This window comes from Melanerpes formicivorus, unplaced genomic scaffold, assembly GCF_026170545.1.
Source record: "Melanerpes formicivorus ecotype bairdi unplaced genomic scaffold, bMelFor1.0.p_v2 SCAF_137, whole genome shotgun sequence".
NCBI classification, from domain to species: domain Eukaryota; kingdom Metazoa; phylum Chordata; class Aves; order Piciformes; family Picidae; genus Melanerpes; species Melanerpes formicivorus.
The window spans coordinates 133,376-154,581 of NW_027142489.1; the positions used below are offsets into that span (position 1 = coordinate 133,376).

General features: G+C 62.1%; 1 protein-coding gene across 1 annotated transcript in view; it reads left to right on the forward strand.

The window, feature by feature from the left end:
- Positions 1–17,291, forward strand: part of CSNK2A2 (casein kinase 2 alpha 2) — a 43,024-nt gene extending 25,733 nt beyond the window's left edge. The window contains exons 7-12 of the mRNA XM_068168420.1: positions 583–693; positions 3,810–3,911; positions 4,696–4,796; positions 7,220–7,368; positions 9,067–9,160; positions 16,656–17,291. Coding sequence (XP_068024521.1) covers positions 583–693; positions 3,810–3,911; positions 4,696–4,796; positions 7,220–7,368; positions 9,067–9,143 — 540 coding nt within the window. The 3' untranslated portion in view covers positions 9,144–9,160; positions 16,656–17,291. The remainder of the gene's footprint in view (positions 1–582; positions 694–3,809; positions 3,912–4,695; positions 4,797–7,219; positions 7,369–9,066; positions 9,161–16,655) is intronic.
- The last annotated feature ends 3,915 nt before the right edge of the window (positions 17,292–21,206 follow it).

Sequence of the window (21,206 nt, forward strand, 5' to 3'; positions counted from 1 at the left end):
CCCTCAGCTGCTCCTCCCCAGCCCTCTTCTCCAGCCCAGCTTGGTTGCCCTGTCAGTCAGTGGTGGCACTCCAGGCAGGGCAGGGTTAGCAGGAGGGCCTTCTGCTGCCCTTCAGTGCCAGGGCAGGTCCATCCATCCCTGCAGCTGCCTCACAGGACCTGGTGGGCCCCCAGCTCAGGTCAGTTCCTGCTCTCAGCCCCCCTGTTAACATCAGTGTTGACATGTCCTTCAGCCCTGCAGGGCAGGACAGCACAGCTGCCTTCTGCCTGTTCCCTGCCCACCATGGCTGGTGGAGCTGCTGGGGAGGCAGTGCTTGGCCTCAGGAGGCAGAGGAGCTCTCCAAGCTGGTGGCAGAGGGGAAGGGAAGGGCCTGAGTCCAGCACCTCCTGTCCTCAGAGCTCCTCTCTGCACCCCAGGCTCCGCTCTTGCCTGGTAGGATCGAGAGGCTTGGCCCAAGGTGGCCTCGCCTCACAAACCCCAGGGTGAGGAAGGCTGGAAAAGCCCTCTGAGATGGTGGAGCCCAAGCTTCAGCTGGCTCATGCTGGGAGGCTGCTGACCCTTGTCTCTTCCTTGCATGCTCAGCTGCGGCTCATAGACTGGGGCCTGGCCGAATTCTACCACCCAGCTCAGGAATACAACGTCCGTGTGGCCTCCAGGTACTTCAAAGGACCAGAGCTCCTTGTGGACTACCAAGTAAGACTCTGCTCCTCCTTGCTAGCCACTGCTGCTAGCTGCTTGGGGTTGTACTTTAGCCACCCTCTCTGGCTTTGGCTAGTGGTGTTGGTTTGAGCTGGAAAGGGCTCCGGCCGGAGGATGGAATGAGTTTGATGCCCAGAGGAGCGAACAACCAAACCCCCTGGCACAGGGCTGGAGGCTGAGCAGAAAGGCTGTTTACAGAGGGAAACCAGGCAGAACAGGTACCAAGGCAGAAGAATGCATGTGTGTGGAGAGAAGACACAGACAGATGTGTGTGTGTGTGTGTGTGCTCAGGATGTGGACCCTGGCATAGCACCCCCAGGGCTGGTCTCTCAGGCAGGCCTCAATCAAACACAGAAGTCAATCAAACACAGAAGTCAATCAAACACAAAGGTAAATCAAACACCAAAGTCAATCAAGCACAAAAGGTACCAAGGTAATAGAATATAGAGAGAGATATCCACATACTCAGGACTGACCCTGGCTTAGCCCCCCCAGGACTGATCTCTCAGGCAGGCCTCAATCAAACACAGAAGTCAATCAAACACAGAAGTCAATCAAACACAAAGGTAAATCAAACACTAAAGTCAATCAAATACAAAAGGTACCAAGGTAATAGAATATAGAGAGAGATATCAACATACTCAGAACTGACCCTGGCTTAGCCTCCCCCCAGGCTGATCTCTCAAGCAGGCCTCAATCAAACACAGAAGTCCATCAAACACTAAAGTCAATCAAACACTAAAGTCAATCAAACACAAAAGTCAATCAATCAAACACAGAAGTCAATCAAACACGAAAGGTACCAAGGTAAAAGAATAGAGAGAGAGATATCCACATACTCAGAATTGACCCTGGCTTAGCCTCCCCCCAGGCTGATCTTTCAGGCAGGCCTCAATCAAACACAAAAGTCAATCAAACACAAAAGTCAATCAATCAAACACCAAAGTCAATCAAACACAAAGGTAAATCAAACAGAGAAGTCAATCAAACACTAAATTCACCAAGGTAGTAGAATATAGAGAGAGATATCCACATACTCAGAACTGACCCTGGCTTAGCCCCCCCAGGCTGATCAAAGGATGTTAGGGTTTGGAAGGGAACCCAAAGAGATCCTCCAGTCCAACCCCCCCTGCCAGAGCAGGAGCACAGAACCCAGCCCAGGGGCCACAGGAATACATCCAGACAGGGCTGGGAAGGAGACTCCACAACCTCTCTGGGCAGCCTGCTCCAGGGCTCTGGGAGCCTCCCAGCCAAGAAGTTCCCCCTGGTGCTGAGGTGGAACCTCTTGTGCTGCAGCTTCCATCCATTGCTCCTTGTCCTATCAAAGGGAGCAAGTGAGCAGAGCCTGTCCCCTCCCTCCTGCCCCCCAGCCCTCAGATGTTTATAGACATTGATTAAATCCCTTCCTAAGTTTTCTCTTTTCCAGCCAAAAAGCCCCAGGGCCCTCAGCCTCTCCCCACAGGGCAGTGCTCCAGTCCCCTTAATCCTCCTCATTGCCCTCTGCTGGACCCTCTGCAGCAGATAGATCCCTGTGGAGCTGGGGAGCGCAGAGCTGGATGCAATACCCCAGGTGAGGCCTCCCCAGGGCAGAGCAGAGAGAGGGGGGGAGGAGAACCTCCCTCCATCTGCTGGCCACACTCTGCTGCAGGCACCCCAGCACCCCAGGGGGTTTCTTGGCTGCAGAACTTGCTGCCCACCCACCATGGCAGTAATGCCTCAAGCAGGCCTCAGTCAAATCCCAAAGCAAATCAAGTACAGAAGATCACCAAGGCAAAAGAACACAGACAGAGGTCTGCAGATGCTCTGAACTGACCCTGCTTTAGCTCCCCCCCTCAAACCAGACCTCAACCAGGCTCAATCAAATGCAAAAGTAAATCAAATACACAGAAGTGAATCAGATACAGGAGGTGCCAAGGCAAAAGAATACACACACACATATGTACCTCTAAATACTCAGAGTCTTAGCCTCAGTTATGCTTCAGCTAAGCTTCTGCCAGGCCTCTGCCAGCTCTCAGTGCCCCCTAGTCAGCCAAACCCCCACCCCCAGCACTAAGCCTGGGGTGGGGCCATGCTGTGGGTTGAATTAGATCCTTCCCCCCCGACCATCCCCAGTCACTGACCCTTGCAGAGCAAATCTCACACACTCAGAATTTGGAGGTGAAAACAGGGAGTTGTGTTTACAGAATGAAACCAGGCTACATGGGACAGTGTGAAAAGCAGTCAGCAGGTATGGGCTGGGGAGGGAGCTCAGGGCTCAGCCAGCTCCAAGCCCCTGCCATGGGCAGGGACACCTCACACCACAGCAGCTTGCTCACAGCCACCTCCAGCCTGGCTGCAAACACCTCCAGGCATCAGCAGGAGGCTTCCACCACCTCCCTGGGCAGCCTGGGTCAGGCTCTCACCACCCTCCTGCCCAACAACTTCTTCCTCACAGCCAATCTCCAGCTCCCCACTTCGAGTTTTGCACCATCCCCCCCAGTCCTATCCCTCCCTGACAGCCTCCAAAGTCCCTCCCCAGCTTTCCTGCAGCTCCTGGAAGGCCACCAGAAGGTCTCCCTGGAGCCTCCTCCTCTCCAGACTGCACAGCCCCAGCTCATTCTGTCTCCATAGGTGCTGGAGACTCAAAAAGCCTCTGGGATTTGCCTATTCACAATCAGTATCTAATCCTGGGACTAGTTTAAAGCACTGCAGCCCAGTCCTAGGCCTCACTGCCCCCCAGGAGATAGGCCCAGAGCAAGCCTTAGCTACACAGAGACAGATCCCTGCCAGCCAGGCCTCGCTCCCACGCCGCTGAAGGCAATGGCAGCAGCCACGCACCCAGAGCAGAGAGGCCAGAGAGCTGCAGGAGAAGGGAACAGAACAAGAGCTCACAATGTCCTGTGCCTCGCTCTGGACTGTCTCTGAGCTCCTGGAGCACTTTTGAGTCCCTCTGCTTTTGCAGTTAGCCCTCAGCCCCCAGCAGAGGCTTTGCCTGCCGGGGCCTTGCCCGGCAGGGCAGGAGGCTGGGGGTGCCCCCGTGGGTCGTGCAGCCTGGCTGTGGTGAGCAGGCTGAGCTGCTCTGAGCTCCTCTGACACCTCTTCTTTGTTTTTCTTCTGTTCCCCCCTCTCAGATGTATGACTACAGCTTAGACATGTGGAGCTTAGGCTGCATGCTGGCCAGCATGATCTTCCGAAAGGAGCCCTTCTTCCACGGCCAGGACAACTATGACCAAGTAAAGGCTTTGGCTGCCTGCCTTGGGTTTCACCACCAGTTCTGTCTACCACCACCTCATCTCTGCCTTGACAAGTGGGGGAGGTCCTGGGGATGTGGCCCAGCAGGCCTGGGAGGCTGTTGCTCCATGGTAGTTTAGGAGGTGCAGGATGTGGGTCGGTCAGCCGAGGGGGGCAGAGCGAAGCTGAGCTGCCAGGGGAAGGACCTGGAGCTCAGTGTGCCTGCAGCAGGCATCCAGCACTCCACTGCCTTGGGCTCCCTTCAGAGAGGCACAGAAGGGGTTGGGGTGGAAGGGACCTCAGAGATCATCCATGGGCAGGGACCCCTCCCCCCAGCCCAGGCTGCTCAAGGCCTCATCCAGCCTGGCCTGGAACACCTCCGGGCAGGGGGCAGCCACAGCCTGTGCCAGGCTCTCCCCAGCCTCCCTGCCAACAACTTCTTCCTCCTCTCCACTCTCACTCTGCCCTCTCCCAGCTCCAAGCCATTCCCTCTCATCCCATCACTCCCAGCCCCTGTCCAAAGTCCCTCCCCAGCTCTCCTGGAGCCCTTCAGATACTGGAAGGTGCTCTCTCTACCTTTGCCAGCTCAAAGCCATCGTCCCTTGTCCTGTCCAAAGTCCCTCCCCAGCTCTCCTGGAGCTCTCTGAGGTCCTTGTGCAGGTGTTGCAAGCCCCCAAAGGTTCAGGGCAGACTTTCCTTCTAGCTGGGCTGTTTGCAGGGGGGGCTGGATGTGGGCAGCTCTGCTGACCTTCCCTCCTGCTCTCTCTCCCCTGCCTTCCCTTGCAGCTGGTTCGCATCGCCAAGGTCCTGGGCACAGATGAGCTGTATGGGTACCTCAAGAAGTACCACATAGAGCTGGACCCACACTTCAACGACATCCTGGGCCAGTAAGTCAGATGAAATGCTGCCAGTCCTTTGCTTGGGACACAGAGGTGGAGATGAAATGATGGGCAGCCTCTCAGAGGACTCTCAGCAAAGGGCTGCTTCGATCTTCTGGCTCACAGTGCTGCTTGCAGGACTCCCAGCTGGGTGCTCCTCAGCTCAGGAAGCCCCTGAGATGCAGCTGCTTTGCTTTTGCCTCTCCTGTCACCCAGCAGCCATCCCATTTTTCCTTCTCATTGACATCCTGGAGTCATGGAAGGGCCCAGGTTGGAAGGTCCCTTCCAACCCAACCCCTGCAAGACAGAGCTCTGAGCCCAGAGCTGTGCTGGAAAGCTCCCTGGGCTGCTCAGCAGCCACTCTGTGCTACACACAGCACCTGACAGGCTGCCAGGGGGGCTGTGGCTGCCCCCTCCCTGGAGGCCTTGAGCAGCCTGAGCTGGGGGTAGGTGTCCCTGCCCATGGCACAGGGGCTGGCACTGGGTGGCTCTGAAGGTCTCTTTTGGCCCAGCCCCATTCTGTGAGGCTGTGAAACTGACCTCACAACTCAGCTTCTGGTGACCAGCAGAAGCCAGGAGGGGTTTTGAATCTTTAATCATAGAATCCTAGAGGAGCTCAGGTTGGATCATCTGCTCCAACCCCCCTGCCATGGGCAGGGACCCCTCCCCCCAGCTCAGGCTGCCCAGGGCCTCATCCAGCCTGGCCTGGAACACCCCCAGGCAGGAGGCAGCCACAGCCTCCCTGGGCAGCATGGGCCAGAGCCTCAGCTCCCTCCTGCTGGACAACTTCTTCCTCAGCTCCACTCTGACCCTGCTCTGCCTCAGTTCCAAACCTTCCCCCTGGCCTGGCTCCAGACCCCCTCAGCCAAAGTCTCTCTGCAGCCTCCCTGCAGGATCCCTTCAGCTCCTGGCAGCAGCTCTGAGGTCCCCCTGGAGCCTTCTCCTCCCCAGGCTGCACAGCCCCAGCTCCCTCAGCCTGTGCTCCCAGCAGAGCTGCTCCAGCCCTGGCAGCATCTCTGTGGCCTCCCCTGGCCTCACTCCACAGCTCTGAGTCCTTCTCATGCTGGGGACAGCAGAACTAGAATGGAGATGTTGACAGTGGGGCTCAGAACCTCCCAGCTGAGATCTCTCAGTCAGACCAGAGGCAGAGGGGACAGCAAGGACAGCTCCTGTGAGGCTGGCTGGGAGCCAGAGCACTTCTGGTCCCAAGGGTCTCACCCTGCCTGCTGTTGCTTAGTCCCTGGAGGCAGAAGGGGATGTGCAGTGTTGTGCCTTTCCCAGCCACAGGACAGCCACACAGCTGTGTCCCTAAAGAGGAGGACTTTTCCTCTTTGGCAAGTGCAATGAGAGCTGTAGGCAGTGTCCCTCACAGCCCCCTCAGAAGTGGGTAAATCACAGAGTCACAGGATGGGAGGGGTTGGAAGGGACCTCTGGAGATCACCCAGTCCAAGCCCCCTGCCAGGGCAGGGCACCCAGGGCAGGGCACATAGGAACACAGCCAGGGGGGTTGGAAGCTCTCCACACCAGGAGGCTCCACAACCTCTCTGGGCAGCCTGCTCCAGGCCTCCAGCAGCCTCACACCAAAGAAGTTTCTCCTCCTGCTGAGGTGGAGCCTCCTGGGCTCCAGCTCATCCCCTTTGGTCCTTGTCCTGGCCCTGGGCACCACCCCAAGGAGCCTGGCACCTCCAGCCTGCCCCCCAGCCCTCAGCTATTGACAGACTGAAGCTGATCCAGCAGTGTGCCCAGGTGGCCAGAGCAGGAGCACAGAGCCCAGCCCAGGGGCACAGGAACACATCCAGCCAGGGCTGGGAAGGCTCCAGAGCAGGAGACTCCACAACCTCTCTGGGCAGCCTGCTCCAGGCCTCTGGCAGCCTCCCAGCCAAGAAGTTCTTCCTCCTGCTGAGCTGGAAGCTCCTGGGCTGCAGTTTCCAGCCCTTGCCTCTTGTGCTCCCCCAGGGCACAGTGAGCAGAGGCTGTCCCTGTGCCTCCCTTCCTGCCCCCCAGCCCTCAGCTCTTGATGGACATTGCTCAGATCCCTCTCAGCCTTCTCTGCACACTGCACCCCCCCAGGGCTCTCAGCCTCTCCTGCCCAGGCAGTGCTGCAGTCCCTTCAGCAGCCTTGGAGCCCTCCCTTGGCCTCTCTGCAGCAGATCCCTGTCCCTCTGGAGCTGGGGAGCCCAGAGCTGGCCACAACCCTCCAGCTGTGGGCTCAGCAGGGCAGAGCAGAGGGGCAGCAGAGCCTCCCTTGCCCTCCTGGCCACACTTCCCTTGCTGCTCCCCAGGGTACCACTGCCCCTCTTGGCTGCGAGGCCACAGTGCTGCCCCACAGAGAGCTGCCTGCCCCCTGGGGCTCCAAGGTCCTGCCCCATGGAGGCAGGTGATGGGGGGGGGGCAGGTGAGAACTTGGGCAGTGAGAGCTGCTCCCTTGGCAGGCACTCGAGGAAGCGCTGGGAGAACTTCATCCACAGCGAGAACAGACACCTGGTGAGCCCTGAGGTGCTGGACCTGCTGGACAAGCTGCTGCGCTACGACCACCAGCAGAGGCTGACAGCCAAGGAGGCCATGGAGCACCCCTACTTCTGTGAGTGCCTGGGGGCACACAGGGGGGGGCACAGAGCTGGCAGGGCTGGGAAGGGACCCCCGAGGCTCAGCCAGCTCCAAGCCCCTGCCATGGGCAGGGACACCTCACCCCACAGCAGCTTGCTCACAGCCACCTCCAGCCTGGCTGCAAACACCTCCAGGCATCAGCAGGAGGCTTCCACCACCTCCCTGGGCAGCCTGGGCCAGGCTCTCACCACCCTCCTGCCCAACAACTTCTTCCTCACAGCCAATCTCCAGCTCCCCACTTCTCCTTTTGCTCCATCCCCCCCAGGCCTGTCCCTCCCTCACACCCCAGAGCAGAGGGGCAGGATCCTCTCCCTCCACCTCTGGCAATGGGCACTGGCAGCCCAGAAGGCCCTGGGCTGCCAGTGCCCATTGCTGGCTGCCTGTCCCCCTCAGAGGTGGTGTCCCAGACCCCTGTCCCTCCTTGACCCCCTCCAAAGTCCCTCCCCAGCTTTCCTGCAGCCCCTTGCAGCCCCTGCAAGGCCACCAGAAGGTCTCCCTGGAGCCTTCTCCTCTGCAGCCTGCACAAGCCCAACTCTCTCAGGCTGTGCTCAGAGCAGAGCAGCTCCAGCCCTCTGCTCAGCCTCCTGGCCCTGCTCTCGACACCTTCCAGCCCCTCCAGAGCCTTCCTGGCACAGAGGCTGCAGAGCTGGGCACAGAGCTGCAGCTGTGGGCTCAGCAGAGTGGAGCAGAGAGGCAGAATCCCCTCCCTGGCCCTGCTGGCCACACTTCTGCTGCTGCAGCCCAGGCTCTGCTTGGCTCTCTGGGCTGCAAGTGCTCCCTGCTGGCTGCTGCTGAGCCTCTCCTCCCCCAGCACCCCCAAGGCCTTTGCTCCAGGACTGCTCTCCAGCCAGTCCCTGCCCAGCCTCTAGCAGTGCCTGGGATTGCCCTGCCCCAGCTGCAGGACCTTGCCCTTGGCCTTGCTGAACCTCATGAGGTTGTCATGGTCCCAGCTCTGCAGCCTGCCCAGGTCCCTCTGGATGGATCCTTCCCTCCAGCCTCTCCAGGTCCCTCTGGATAGATCCCTTCCCTCCAGCCTGCCCAGGTCCCTGTGGATAGATCCCTTCCCTCCAGCCTCTCCAGGTCCCCCTGGCTGGATCCTTCCCTCCAGCCTGCCCAGCTCCTCCTGGCTGGATCCCTTCCCTCCAGCCTGCCCAGGTCCCTCTGGATGGATCCTTCCCTCCAGCCTCTCCAGGTCCCTGTGAATAGATCCCTTCCCCCCAGCTTCTCCAGGTCCCCCTGGCTGGATCCTTCCCTCCAGCCTGCCCAGGTCCCTGTGGATAGATCCCTTCCCCCCAGCTTCTCCAGGTCCCTCTGGATGGATCCTTCCCTCCAGCCTCTCCAGGTCCCTGTGAATAGATCCCTTCCCCCCAGCTTCTCCAGGTCCCCCTGGCTGGATCCTTCCCTCCAGCCTGCCCAAGTCCCTGTGGATAGATCCCTTCCCCCCAGCCTCTCCAGGTGCCCCTGGCTGGCTCCTTCCCTGCCAGCTGCAGCAGGAGGCCTCCTGGCCGGCGGGGCAGGCGGTGGCTGCGGCGGCAGCAGCGGCGGGGGGCAGGGGGCAGGGGCGGCGGTCGGAGGGCAGCTTTCCCTGCCAGGCTTTGCCAGGGGTGGAGCTTCCTCTGTTCTGAAAGGGCTGTTTCCCCTTCCTGCCTTGGGCCTGGTGCCTGCTTTGCAGATCCCGTGGTGAAGGAACAGTCCCAGCCCAGCCCAGAGAACTCAGTGCTGTCCAGCGGCCTGCCAGCGGGGCGGTGAAGCCTGCACCCCGACGGGTAACTCAAGATGTTTACACAATAAAAAGCAAAGGCCTTCAGTCACACAGTGAAGGGAAAAGGAACCAAGGACCCCCTCCCCCACCACCACCACACACCTCCCTCTCTCCCCCTACCTCCTCCTCCTCCTCTTCCCCCCCCCTCTGTTTGTCTACTCGACCCCCTCGGGGGGATCCGCTGGGGGGTGGTGGTCTCGGAAGCCTCTCAGTTCCTCCCTGGTGGTTTGTGGTTGGTGTTTAGTCTTAACCCCTGTGGTACCAAAGCCCTGGGCAAGGTTGGGTCTTGTAGGGATAGCATCTTCCTCCCCCCACCCACTACCACCACCAGCTCCACCCCCAGGGCTCAAGGCCACTGCTTGTGGTTCACCTCTCTTCCGTGATCCTTTCTCCTTCCTTTCTCAATCCAGCCTTCCCCCACCAGCCTTGGTGGGGCCAAGTGTGGTGGCTCCAGCAGCAGCAGCAGCAGCAGCAGCAGCAGCAGCCCTTAGCATGGACAATGCCTTTCTGCCCTCTGGATGAGCCAAATTCAGCCCTGGGGGGGGTGGGGTGGGGGGGTCACAGCAGAGGCAGCTCTGCTTGGCAGGTCCCAGCCCTCAGGTCACTGCTCCCTCTGGGCTTCAGTTGGCCCTTCAGATTCCAGTTGCAATTCTGGCTGCTTTTGGGGGTGGGGAGGGGGAAGGGTCAACCAAAACCAGCCCACCAGACCAGCAGAGCATCTCAGGAGTGCTTTGGCCACTGCCCTGGGAGTTGCTTTTGGGGGGGGAGGGGAGGGAGAGGGAGATCTTCCCCCCCCCACCTCCAGGTGTGATTGGCAAAGGCTTGCCCTGAGAAGCAGCTCCAAAGGCAGCTGCTGTGGGAACCTGTGGATGGGGAGGGGCTGCTCTTGGTGGCAGGAGAGGGGGAGAGACTTTGCCAGCCAGCTCAGGAAAGTCAGTGTTGCAAGGTTTCTGGTGATAGGTGTCCAGCCACAGCCCTCAGGCCCTGGGGCTCCCCAGGAGAGTATTTTGGGGTGGGGTGGGGGGGGCACAGCAAAGTTCAATGGAGAGAGGAGAGGAGGCCAAGGGAGGCCAAGCACAGGGAGGGAGAAGGATCAGCACCCAGCAGCTGGGTGGGGAGGGAGAAGGATCAGCACCCAGCAGCTGGGTGGGGAGGGAGAAGGATCAGCACCCAGCAGCTTGATGGGGAGGGATAAGGATCAGCACCCAGCAGCTGAATGGGGAGGGAGAAGGATCAGCACCCAGCAGCTGGGTGGGGAGGGAGAAGGATCAGCACCCAGCAGCTGGATGGGGAGGGAGAAGGATCAGCACCCAGCAGCTGTGTGGGGAGGGGAAGGATCAGCACCCAGCAGCTGGATGGGGAGGGAGAAGGATCAGCACCCAGCAGCTGGGAGGGGAGGGGAAGGATCAGCACCCAGCAGCTGGGTGGGGAGGGAGAAGGATCAGCACCCAGCAGCTGTGTGGGGAGGGGAAGGATCAGCACCCAGCAGCTGGATGGGGAGGGGAAGGATCAGCACCCAGCAGCTGGATGGGGAGGGAGAAGGATCAGCACCCAGCAGCTGGATGGGGAGGGGAAGGATCAGCACCCAGCAGCTTGGTTTAGGGGTGGGGAGGGAGAAGGATCAGCACCCAGCAGCTTGGTGGGGAGGGGAGGGGGAAGGATCAGCACCCAGCAGCTGGATGGGGAGGGGAAGGATCAGCACCCAGCAGCTTGGTCTGGTGTGGGGAGGGAGAAGGATCAGCTCCCAGCAGCTGGATGGGGAGGGGAAGGATCAGCACCCAGCAGCTGGGTGGGGAGGGAGAAGGATCAGCACCCAGCAGCTGGGAGGGGAGGGAGAAGGATCAGCACCCAGCAGCTGGGAGGGGAGGGAGAAGGATCAGCACCCAGCAGCTGGGTGGGGAGGGAGAAGGATCAGCACCCAGCAGCTGGATGGGGAGGGGAAGGATCAGCACCCAGCAGCTGGATGGGGAGGGAGAAGGATCAGCACCCAGCAGCTGGATGGGGAGGGGAAGGATCAGCACCCAGCAGCTGGATGGGGAGGGGAAGGATCAGCACCCAGCAGCTTGGTTTAGGGGTGGGGAGGGAGAAGGATCAGCACCCAGCAGCTTGGTGGGGAGGGGAGGGGGAAGGATCAGCACCCAGCAGCTGGATGGGGAGGGGAAGGATCAGCACCCAGCAGCTTGGTCTGGTGTGGGGAGGGAGAAGGATCAGCTCCCAGCAGCTGGATGGGGAGGGGAAGGATCAGCACCCAGCAGCTGGGAGGGGAGGGAGAAGGATCAGCACCCAGCAGCTGGGTGGGGAGGGGAAGGATCAGCACCCAGCAGCTGGATGGGGAGGGGAAGGATCAGCACCCAGCAGCTGGATGGGGAGGGGAAGGATCAGCACCCAGCAGCTGGATGGGGAGGGGAAGGATCAGCACCCAGCAGCTGGATGGGGAGGGAGAAGGATCAGCACCCAGCAGCTGGATGGGGAGGGGAAGGATCAGCAGCCAGCAGCTGGGTGGGGAGGGGAAGGATCAGCACCCAGCAGCTGGGTGGGGAGGGGGAAGGATCAGCACCCAGCAGCTGTGTGGGGAGGGGAGGGAGAAGGATCAGCACCCAGCAGCTGGGTGGGGAGGGGAAGGATCAGCAGCCAGCAGCTGGGTGGGGAGGGGAAGGATCAGCACCCAGCAGCTGGGTGGGGAGGGAGAAGGATCAGCACCCAGCAGCTGGGTGGGGAGGGAGAAGGATCAGCACCCAGCAGCTGGGAGGGGAGGGAGAAGGATCAGCACCCAGCATCTTGGTCTAGGGGTGGGGAGGGGAAGGATCAGCACCCAGCAGCTGGGAGGGGAGGGGAAGGATCAGCACCCAGCAGCTGGATGGGGAGGGAGAAGGATCAGCACCCAGCAGCTGGGAGGGGAGGGGAAGGATCAGCACCCAGCAGCTGGGTGGGGAGGGGAAGGATCAGCACCCAGCAGCTGTGTGGGGAGGGGAAGGATCAGCACCCAGCAGCTGTGTGGGGAGGGGAAGGATCAGCACCCAGCAGCTGGGAGGGGAGGGGAAGGATCAGCACCCAGCAGCTGGGAGGGGAGGGGAGGGGGAAGGATCAGCAGCCAGCAGCTGGGTGGGGAGGGGAAGGATCAGCACCCAGCATCTGGGAGGGGAGGGGAAGGATCAGCACCCAGCAGCTGGGTGGGGAGGGAGAAGGATCAGCACCCAGCAGCTGGGTGGGGAGGGGAAGGATCAACAGCCAGCAGCTGGGTGGGGAGGGGAAGGATCAGCACCCAGCAGCTTGGTCTGGTGTGGGGAGGGAGAAGGATCAGCACCCAGCAGCTGGGAGGGGAGGGGAAGGATCAGCAGCCAGCAGCTGGGTGGGGAGGGGAGGGGGAAGGATCAGCAGCCAGCAGCTGGGTGGGGAGGGGAAGGATCAGCACCCAGCAGCTGAAGGGGGAGGGGAAGGATCAGCACCCAGCAGCTGGGTGGGGAGGGGAGGGGGAAGGATCAGCACCCAGCAGCTGGGTGGGGAGGGGACTGTCCAGCTCCTGCTCCAGGCCTTGGGTTCCCCCCTAGCGTTTGAGGACAGTTGAATTGTGGGCTGGGGGAGGGTCTGGGGGGGGATTGTCCTTGTGAGGTCCTTTCCTCAGCTTCCCTCAGTGGCCTTTTCCCTAGCCCCCCCCCCCTCTCCCCTCCCCCAGCTGACAGTGGCCTCCCCCTCCTTGCTTTGGGTGTTGCATTTGCTGTGGGCTTTGGGCTCCCTCAGAGTGCTTCAGGTGGAGAGCCACAACCTGGCAGCTGGGGGGGGTGTGGGTGCTTCTCTTCTATGTTTTTTTTGGGGGTGGGGGCAGCTAAACCCCAGAATTTCCTCTGCAGCATTGTCAGGGAACAAAAAAAATCAACAAAAAAAAAGGTGAAAAAGCCAAGAAAAGCCTAGAAAAGGCTCAAAATAACAAGAGAAGAGGGAAGGTTTTTAGGAGGGGGCAGACTTGTTTCTCTTGGCAACCTCCTGTTTACATTCCACAGCTCCAAGAAAGTCCTTCTGGGGCCTCTCCAGCAGGGTCCAGCTCCCCTCTTTTTGTATCACTCACTGAAACCAATAAATATCTCAACAGCTTCCCAGTGTCTGCTGTCTCCACTCTGTGGCAGAGCCACCTCAGGAGGGGGCAGCCCCAAGGCCTTCACTCTGGAAGGTCACAGAGCCTCCCAGGGCTGGCAGGGAGCCCAAAGCTCAGCCAGCTCCAAGCCCCTGCCATGGGCAGGGACACCTCACCCCACAGCAGCTTGCTCACAGCCACCTCCAGCCTGGCTGCAAACACCTCCAGGCATCAGCAGGAGGCTTCCACCACCTCCCTGGGCAGCCTGGGCCAGGCTCTCACCACCCTCCTGCCCAACAACTTCTTCCTCACAGCCAATCTCCAGCTCCCCACTGCTCCTTTTGCTCCCAGCCCCCCCAATCCTGTCCCTCCCTCACCCCCTCCAAAGTCCCTCCCCAGCTTTCCTGCAGCCCCCTGCAGCTCCTGCAAGGCCACCAGAAGGTCTCCCTGGAGCCTTCTCCTCTGCAGCCTGCACAACCCCAACTCTCTCAGGCTGTGCTCAGAGCAGAGCAGCTCCAGCCCTCTGCTCAGCCTCCTGGCCCTGCTCTGGACACCTCCCAGCCCCTCCAGAGCCTTCCTGGCACAGAGGCTGCAGAGCTGGGCACAGAGCTGCAGCTGTGGGCTCAGCAGAGTGGAGCAGAGAGGCAGAATCCCCTCCCTGGCCCTGCTGGCCACACTTCTGCTGCTGCAGCCCAGGATCCACCTTGGCTTTCCCAGCTCAGAAGCCCCCTGCCTCCCACCCCCCCACCCTGGGCTGCAGCCAGAGCAGGGTGGGCAGAGGGCAGCAGAGGGGATCCTGTCCCTGGGCTCTGCTCTGCTCAGACCTCCCCTCCAGCCCTGCCTCCAGCTCTGCAGGAGGAGGCCACAGAGCTGTGGAGTGAGGCCAGAGGAGGCCACAGAGATGCTGCCAGGGCTGGAGCAGCTCTGCTGGGAGCACAGCTGAGGGAGCTGGGGCTGTGCAGCCTGGGGAGGAGAAGGCTCCAGGGGGACCTCAGAGCTGCTGCCAGGACCTGAAGGGATCCTGCAGGGAGGCTGCAGAGAGACTTTGGCTGAGGGGGTCTGGAGCCAGGCCAGGAGGGAAGGGTTTGGAGCTGAGGCAGAGCAGGGTCAGAGTGGAGCTGAGGCAGAAGTTCTCCAGCAGGAGGGAGCTGAGGCTCTGGCCCAGGCTGCCCAGGGAGGCTGTGGCTGCCTCCTGCCTGGGGGGGCTCCAGGCCAGGCTGGGTGAGGCCTTGGGCAGCTGAGCATAGTTGAGAGCTGTCTCCTCTCAGCCTGGGTGGTTCTATCCAAGTGCTGAGCTGGGGGCAGCTCTTCCCTTCCACCCTGGGCTGCTGGACACTAGAGAGAGGAGATCAGAAGCTAAGAGGATGGTGAAGGAAGACTGGGCCATGTCTGATGAGAAAAGACAAAGACCTGGTGCTGTGCAAGCAGGAGAGAAGGCTGAGAGGGGATCTGACCCATGTCTGTAAATATCTGAGGGTTGGGGTCAAGAAGGGGCCTGCAGGGCCAGGCCCAGGGGCAGAGGTTTGGAATGAGAGCAGAGCAGGTTGGGATTGGAGGTGAGGAACAAGTTCTGCCCCAGGAGGCTGCTGGAGCACTGCAGCAGGCTGCCCAGGGAGGGGGTTGGGGCTCCAGCCCTGGAGCTATCCCAGGTCAGGCTTGGGAAGGCTGTGAGCAGCCTGCCCCAGCTGGGGATGGCCCTGCTGGCTGCAGGGGGGTTGGACTGGCTGAGCTTTGGAGCTCCCTTCCAGCCCAGAGCCCTCTGAGATTGTAAATCCCTCTGCTGCTGTGCTGAGCTGCAGCTCTGCCCTGCCTGCAGCTCTGCTCTGCCTGCAGCTCTGCCCTGCCTGCAGCTCTGCCCTGCCTGCAGCTCTGCTCTGCTCTGCCTGCAGCTCTGCCCTGCCTTCAGCTCTGCCTTGCCTGCAGCTCTGCCCTGCCTTCAGCTCTGCCTTGCCTGCAGCTCTGCCCTGCCCTGCCTGCAGCTCTGCCTTGCCTGCAGCTCTGCCCTGCCTGCAGCTCTGCCCTGCCTTGCTCTCAGCTCTGCCCTGCCTGCAGCTCTACCTTGCCTGCAGCTCTCCCCTGCCTTGCCTGCAGCTCTGCCCTGCCCTGCCTGCAGCTCTGCCCTGCCTGCAGCTCTGCCCTGCCTGCAGCTCTGCCCTGCCTTGCTCTCAGCTCTGCCCTGCCTGCAGCTCTACCTTGCCTGCAGCTCTCCCCTGCCTTGCCTGCAGCTCTGCCCTGCCCTGCCTGCAGCTCTACCCTGCCTGCAGCTCTGCCCTGCCTGCAGCTCTGCCTTGCCTTCAGCTCTGCCCTGCCTGCAGCTCTGCCCTGCCTGCAGCTCTGCCCTGCCTTGCTCTCAGCTCTGCCTTGCCTGCAGCTCTGCCCTGCCTGCAGCTCTGCCCTGCCTGCAGCTCTGCCCTGCCTTGCTCTCAGCTCTGCCTTGTCTGCAGCTCTACCCTGCCTGCAGCTCTGCCCTGCCCTGCCTGCAGCTCTGCCTTGTCTGCAGCTCTGCCCTGCCTTGCTCTCAGCTCTGCCTTGCTCTCAGCTCTGCCCTGCCCTGCCTTCAGCTCTGCCCTGCCTGCAGCTCTCCCCTGCCTTCAGCTCTGCCCTGCCTGCAGCTCTGCCTTGCCTTCAGCTCTGCCCTGCCTGCAGCTCTGCCTTGCCTTCAGCTCTCCCCTGCCTTCAGCTCTGCCCTGCCTGCAGCTCTGCCTTGCCTTCAGCTCTCCCCTGCCTTCAGCTCTGCCCTGCCTGCAGCTCTGCCTTGCCTTCAGCTCTCCCCTGCCTTCAACTCTGCCCTGCCTGCAGCTCTGCCTTGCCTGCAGCTCTGCCTTGCTTTCAGCTCTCCCCTCCCTTCCCTTCCCTCCTTCCCTCTGCCACCCCTTCCAGAGCAGGCTGAGGACCCCCTGCTGCCTCCCCATTCAGTCAGGCATGCAGGGTAGAGCTGGGCCAGGGCTGGGAGTGGGCTGGCAGGGCACGGGGGGGGTGGCAGGGCATGGGGGTTGGCAGCACCCCCAGCCCATTCTCCTCCTCATCCCCTAGGACTGGGGGGGCTGGAGCAAAAGGAGAAGTGGGGAGCTGGAGATTGGCTGTGAGGAAGAAGCTGTTGGGCAGGAGGGTGGTGAGAGCCTGGCCCAGGCTGCCCAGGGAGGTGGTGGAAGCCTCCTGCTGATGCCTGGAGGTGTTTGCAGCCAGGCTGGAGGTGGCTGTGAGCAACCTGCTGTGGTGTGAGGTGTCCCTGCCCATGGCAGGGGCTTGGAGCTGCCTGAGCCTGGAGCTCCCTTCCAGCCCTGCCCCTCCTCTGATTCTCTGCCCCCCATCCCCCGCCCGGGGGCGGCCGGAGCTGCTCCGCGGCCGGCTGGGCACTGCCCCTCTCCCCCTCTCCCCCTCCCCCCTTTGCGAGCTGCTGACTTCCCTCCTCCCCTCCCTCTCTCCTCAGGTCTGCTGCTGTCGCTCCCAATTTTCCAGTAAGCAGAAGGAGAACCAAAGCCTCCGAGGTGCCATCGGGCGGCGGCAGGGCCGGGCCGGGCCGGGCAGGGCTGGGCAGGGCAGGGCAGGGCAGGGCAGGGCAGGGTGGTGCAGGGCAGGGTGGTGCAGGGCAGGGCAGGGTTGGCACAGCAAGGCGTGGCCCAGCCGGCCGGGGGGGGGGCGCCGCCGAGCTCCCTTCCTCCCCTCCCTCCCCCTCCCTTCTCCCTCCCTCCCTCCCTCCCTCCCTCCTCGTTTGAGTGTTTCCAACCCAACCACGCCGAGGTTCCCCTGCCTCCGGCCCCGGGGGGGGCTCCCCCTGCCCCTCGCCAGCATGACGACGTGAGAGGGTTGTGCAGAGCAAAGCCTGTTGGGGTCATTTTCCAGTGGTCTCCTTCCTCTCTCCCTGGATGTTCCTTCCCCCCCTCCCCCACCCCCCGCTCCCCCTCAACCTCTGCTGGCCTCCGTGGGGGGTGCCAGCCTGTGCCCACCCCTCCCGCCCGGGGCACGGAGGCGGCGGGGGGGGGGGGGGGGGAGGTGAAGGGGGGGTGGGGGAGGGGCGAGCCCCCCCGTGGATGATTCTCTAATGCAAAAGAATTCTATATTGTTGAATAAAAGTTTTAAAAGAAGCAGCTGAGGAGGAGTGCTGAGTGGGGAGGGGGCAGCCGGGGGGGGAGGGCAGGGCTGGGAGAAGGCTGCTGGCGCTGGGACCCTGTGCCAGGGAGGAGTCGCCCTGGGCAGAGGCAAAGAGGCCACTGCCACCTCCTGAGGAACCCCCCCCCCCACGCCCTGGAGGTGCCCTGCCTGAGGGCAAGCAGCTGGCAGCTGTGTTGCAGGAGCTCCCAACCCTTCCTGGGCCATGGGCTGAGGCTCTGCCCCTCCCCAGCCACCACCACTGCGAGCCCCCGGAGCTTGGAGCTCCTCTGTGTGGGCCTCTGCCTCCCAGGAGCTCCCCTGCAGCCCCAGGGCTTCCCCTGCAGCCCCAGAGCTTCCCCTGCAGCCCCAGGGCTTCCCCTGCAGCCCCAGGGCTTCCCCTGCAGCTCTCAGGAGCTCCCCTGCAGCCCCAGAGCTTCCCCTGCAGCTCTCAGGAGCTTCCCCTGCAGCTCTCAGGAGCTCCCCTCCAGCCCCAGGGCTTCACCTGCAGCTCTCAGGAGCTTCCCCTGCAGCTCTCAGGAGCTTCCCCTGCAGCCCCAGGGCTTCACCTGCAGCTCTCAGGAGCTCCCCTGCAGCTCTCAGGAGCTCCCCTCCAGCCCCAGGGCTTGCCCTGCAGCTCTCAGGAGCTCCCCTGCAGCTCTCAGGAGCTCCCCTCCAGCCCTGGTGCTTCCCCTGCAGCTCTCAGGAGCTTCCCCTGCAGCCCTGGTGCTTCCCCTGCAGCTCTCAGGAGGGCCCAGCTGCAGTGCTGGTGGTTGTCCCAAGCTGTGCTCTGGTCTCAGCTGTCTAACAGCCCAACTGAAGCTGGGGTCCCCAGACCTCAGGCTGGGCTCTCCATCACCATCCCTGGTCAGGTCTCTGCTCTGGGCCCTGTTTCTTCCTGGCCCTTGTGGGGCTTTTTTCCCCTCACTGTGAAGCTGCTCAGCCCTCTGAGAGCAGGAAAGAGGAACCTGCTGCTGCTTCCCAGGGAGGGCAGCTCCAGCAGGGTGAGCCCTGGGCTGCTGCAGCCACACAGAACCATCTCTCTCATGCTCCTCGTGGGTGATGCCTCCAACTCCTCCCTGCTGCAGCCCAGGTCCTCAGCAAGGCAGCAGCTGCCCTGGGGGGTGGCTGAGGTGGAAATGCCAGGAGTGAGTCCTACCCCACAGCCCCTGTGAGTGATAGAGGTGGAAAGGCACCGGCAGCAGCCTGCTGGGTCACAGCTGCAGGTGGGCTGCCCTGGGGCCAGCTCTGGATGTGTCCATCAGGTAACCTCAAGCTCCAGGAGCTCTGAGGCAGGGCCTGGTTGCTTGCCAAGGCAGGGGGCAGTGCTGGCCCTCTTGTGTCCCAGCCTCTGCTCAGCTCTGCTGCCCAAACTTCAGCTGGTGGGGAACAGCCTGTCCCTGGCCATGGTGGAGTCTATCTCATGCCAAAGAATCACAGAGTCACAGCAGCACAGAGCTGGAAGGGAGCTCAGGGCTCAGGCAGCTCCAAGCCCCTGCCATGGGCAGGGACACCTCACACCACAGCAGGTTGCTCACAGCCACCTCCAGCCTGGCTGCAAACACCTCCAGGCATCAGCAGGAGGCTTCCACCACCTCCCTGGGCAGCCTGGGCCAGGCTCTCCCCACCCTCCTGCCCAACAACTTCTTCCTCACAGCCAATCTCCAGCTCCCCACTTCTCCTTTTGCTCCAGCCCCCCCAGGCCTGTCCCTCCCTCACCCCCTCCAAAGTCCCTCCCCAGCTTTCCTGCAGCCGCCGGAAGGCCACCAGAAGGTCTCTCTGGAGCCTTCTCCTCTGCAGCCTGCACAAGCCCAACTCTCTCAGGCTGTGCTCAGAGCAGAGCAGCTCCAGCCCTCTGCTCAGCCTCCTGGCCCTGCTCTGGACACCTTGCAGCCCCTCCAGAGCCTTCCTGGAGCAGAGGCTCCAGAGCTGGGCAGGAGTTGGAACCAGCCAGCAAAGGGACACTGATCTGCTGCCCAAACCAGCACAGGTCCCTCCCTGACAGCCTCCCAAGTCCCTCCCCAGCTTTCTTGTAGGACGGAGAGTGACGAGGAGGAAGAGGCGTGAGAAGGAGAGCCGAGAAGCGACAGAGTGCCGAGCCGCGCCGGCACTTTGCAGGATCGATTCGGTGGAAGGAAAGGTGCAATGCCGCCGCTTGTCCGCCAGGCGGCGACTCGACAGGACGCTGGCGGCTGCTGGGCTCCGCGCAGAGAGCTTCGCCGGGGGTCGGAGGCTCGGGGTGGCGATGCTGCGCTGCCAGGCGCGGGGGCTTTGAACCCAGCGCTCCTGAGCGCCGAGCAGCGGGAAGCTGCGCTGCCTCCTTGATGACCTGGAGGAGGGGATGGAGTCCAGCAGCAGTGAGTTTGCAGCTGACAGCAAGCTGGGGGCAGGAGTTGAGCTGTGAGAGGGGAGGAGAGCTCTGCAGAGGGACCTTGCCAGGCTGAGCAGATGGGCAGAGGCCAAGGGCAGGAGATTGAACACATCCAAGTGCCAGGGGCTGCACTTTGGCCACAGCAACCCCAGGCAGTGCTACAGGCTGGGGGCAGAGTGGCTGAGAGCAGCCAGGCAGAGAGGGAGCTGGGGGGAGTGGGGGAGAGCAGCTGAACAGGAGCCAGCAGTGTGCTCAGGGGGCCAAGAAGGCCAAGGGCATCCTGGCCTGCATCAGGAGCAGTGTGGCCAGCAGGAGCAGGGAGCTCATCCTGCCCTGTGCTCAGCACTGCTCAGGCCACACCTGGAGTCCTGTGTCCAGCTCTGGGCTCCTCAGCTTAGGAAAGAGGTTGAGCTGCTGGAAGGTGTCCAGAGAAGGGCAAGAAAGCTGGGGAGGGGTCTGGGGCACCAGGCTGGGGAGGAGCAGCTGAGGGAGCTGGGGGTGTTGAGCCTGGAGTAGAGGAGGCTGAGGGAGACCTCCTTGCTCTCTGCAGCTCCCTGGGAGGAGGCTGCAGGGAGGTTGGGGCTGGGCTCTGCTGCCCAGGCTCAGGGGATGGAAGGAGAGGAACTGGCCTGGAGTTGTGCCAGGGGAGGCTGAGGTTGGAGAGAAGGCAAAATGTCTTTGGTGGCAGAGTGGGCAGCAGGGGCAGCAGGGGCAGAAGGGAAGAAGGGGCGGCAGGGGCAGCGCCCTCCCTGCCTGTCTGCTGTTGTGCAGAGGGTTTAGGGCTGCACCCACTGGTCCCCTGTGATGAAGAGGTTATTCATTTACGAATATGAAACACGAGCTATGTAAATATTGATTTTATTGATCACTAAACATTATCAATAACCGATAAATGGCTGTTTTCCATACAGATTCCAGTGCACAGCAGTTCAACACATCCCGTAAGTGGTTTGGTATTTACAATTTGGACCCAATCAGAGTATTTACAGGATCGATACAGTGGAAGGAAAGGTGCAATGCCGCCGCTTGTCCGCCAGGCGGCGACTCGACAGGAGGCCGGCGGCTGCTGGGCTCCGCGCAGAGAGCTTTGCAGGGGGCCGGAGGCTTGGGCTGGCGATGCTGCGCTGCCAGTGCTGCGCTTCGGCCACAACCACCCCAGGCAGTGCTACAGGCTGAGGCAGAGTGGGAGCAGGGGGGAGTGGTGGAGAGCAGCTGAACAGGAGCCAGCAGTGTGCCCAGAGGGCCCAGAGAGCCAAAGGCCTCCTGGCTGGGCTCAGCAATGCTGTGTCCAGAGGAGCAGGGAGGGGATTGTCCCCTGGGGCTCAGCTCTGGGCACCTCAGTGCCAGAGAGCTGTGGAGGTGCTGGAGCCAGGGCAGAGCAGGGCAAGGAAGCTGGGAAGGGCCTGGGGAAGAAATCTGCTGGAGAGAGCCTGAAGGAGCTGGGGCTGGGCAGGGAGAGACAGAGGAGGCTGAGGGGAGACCTCACTGCTGTCTGCAGCCCCCTGAGAGGAGGCTGTGGAG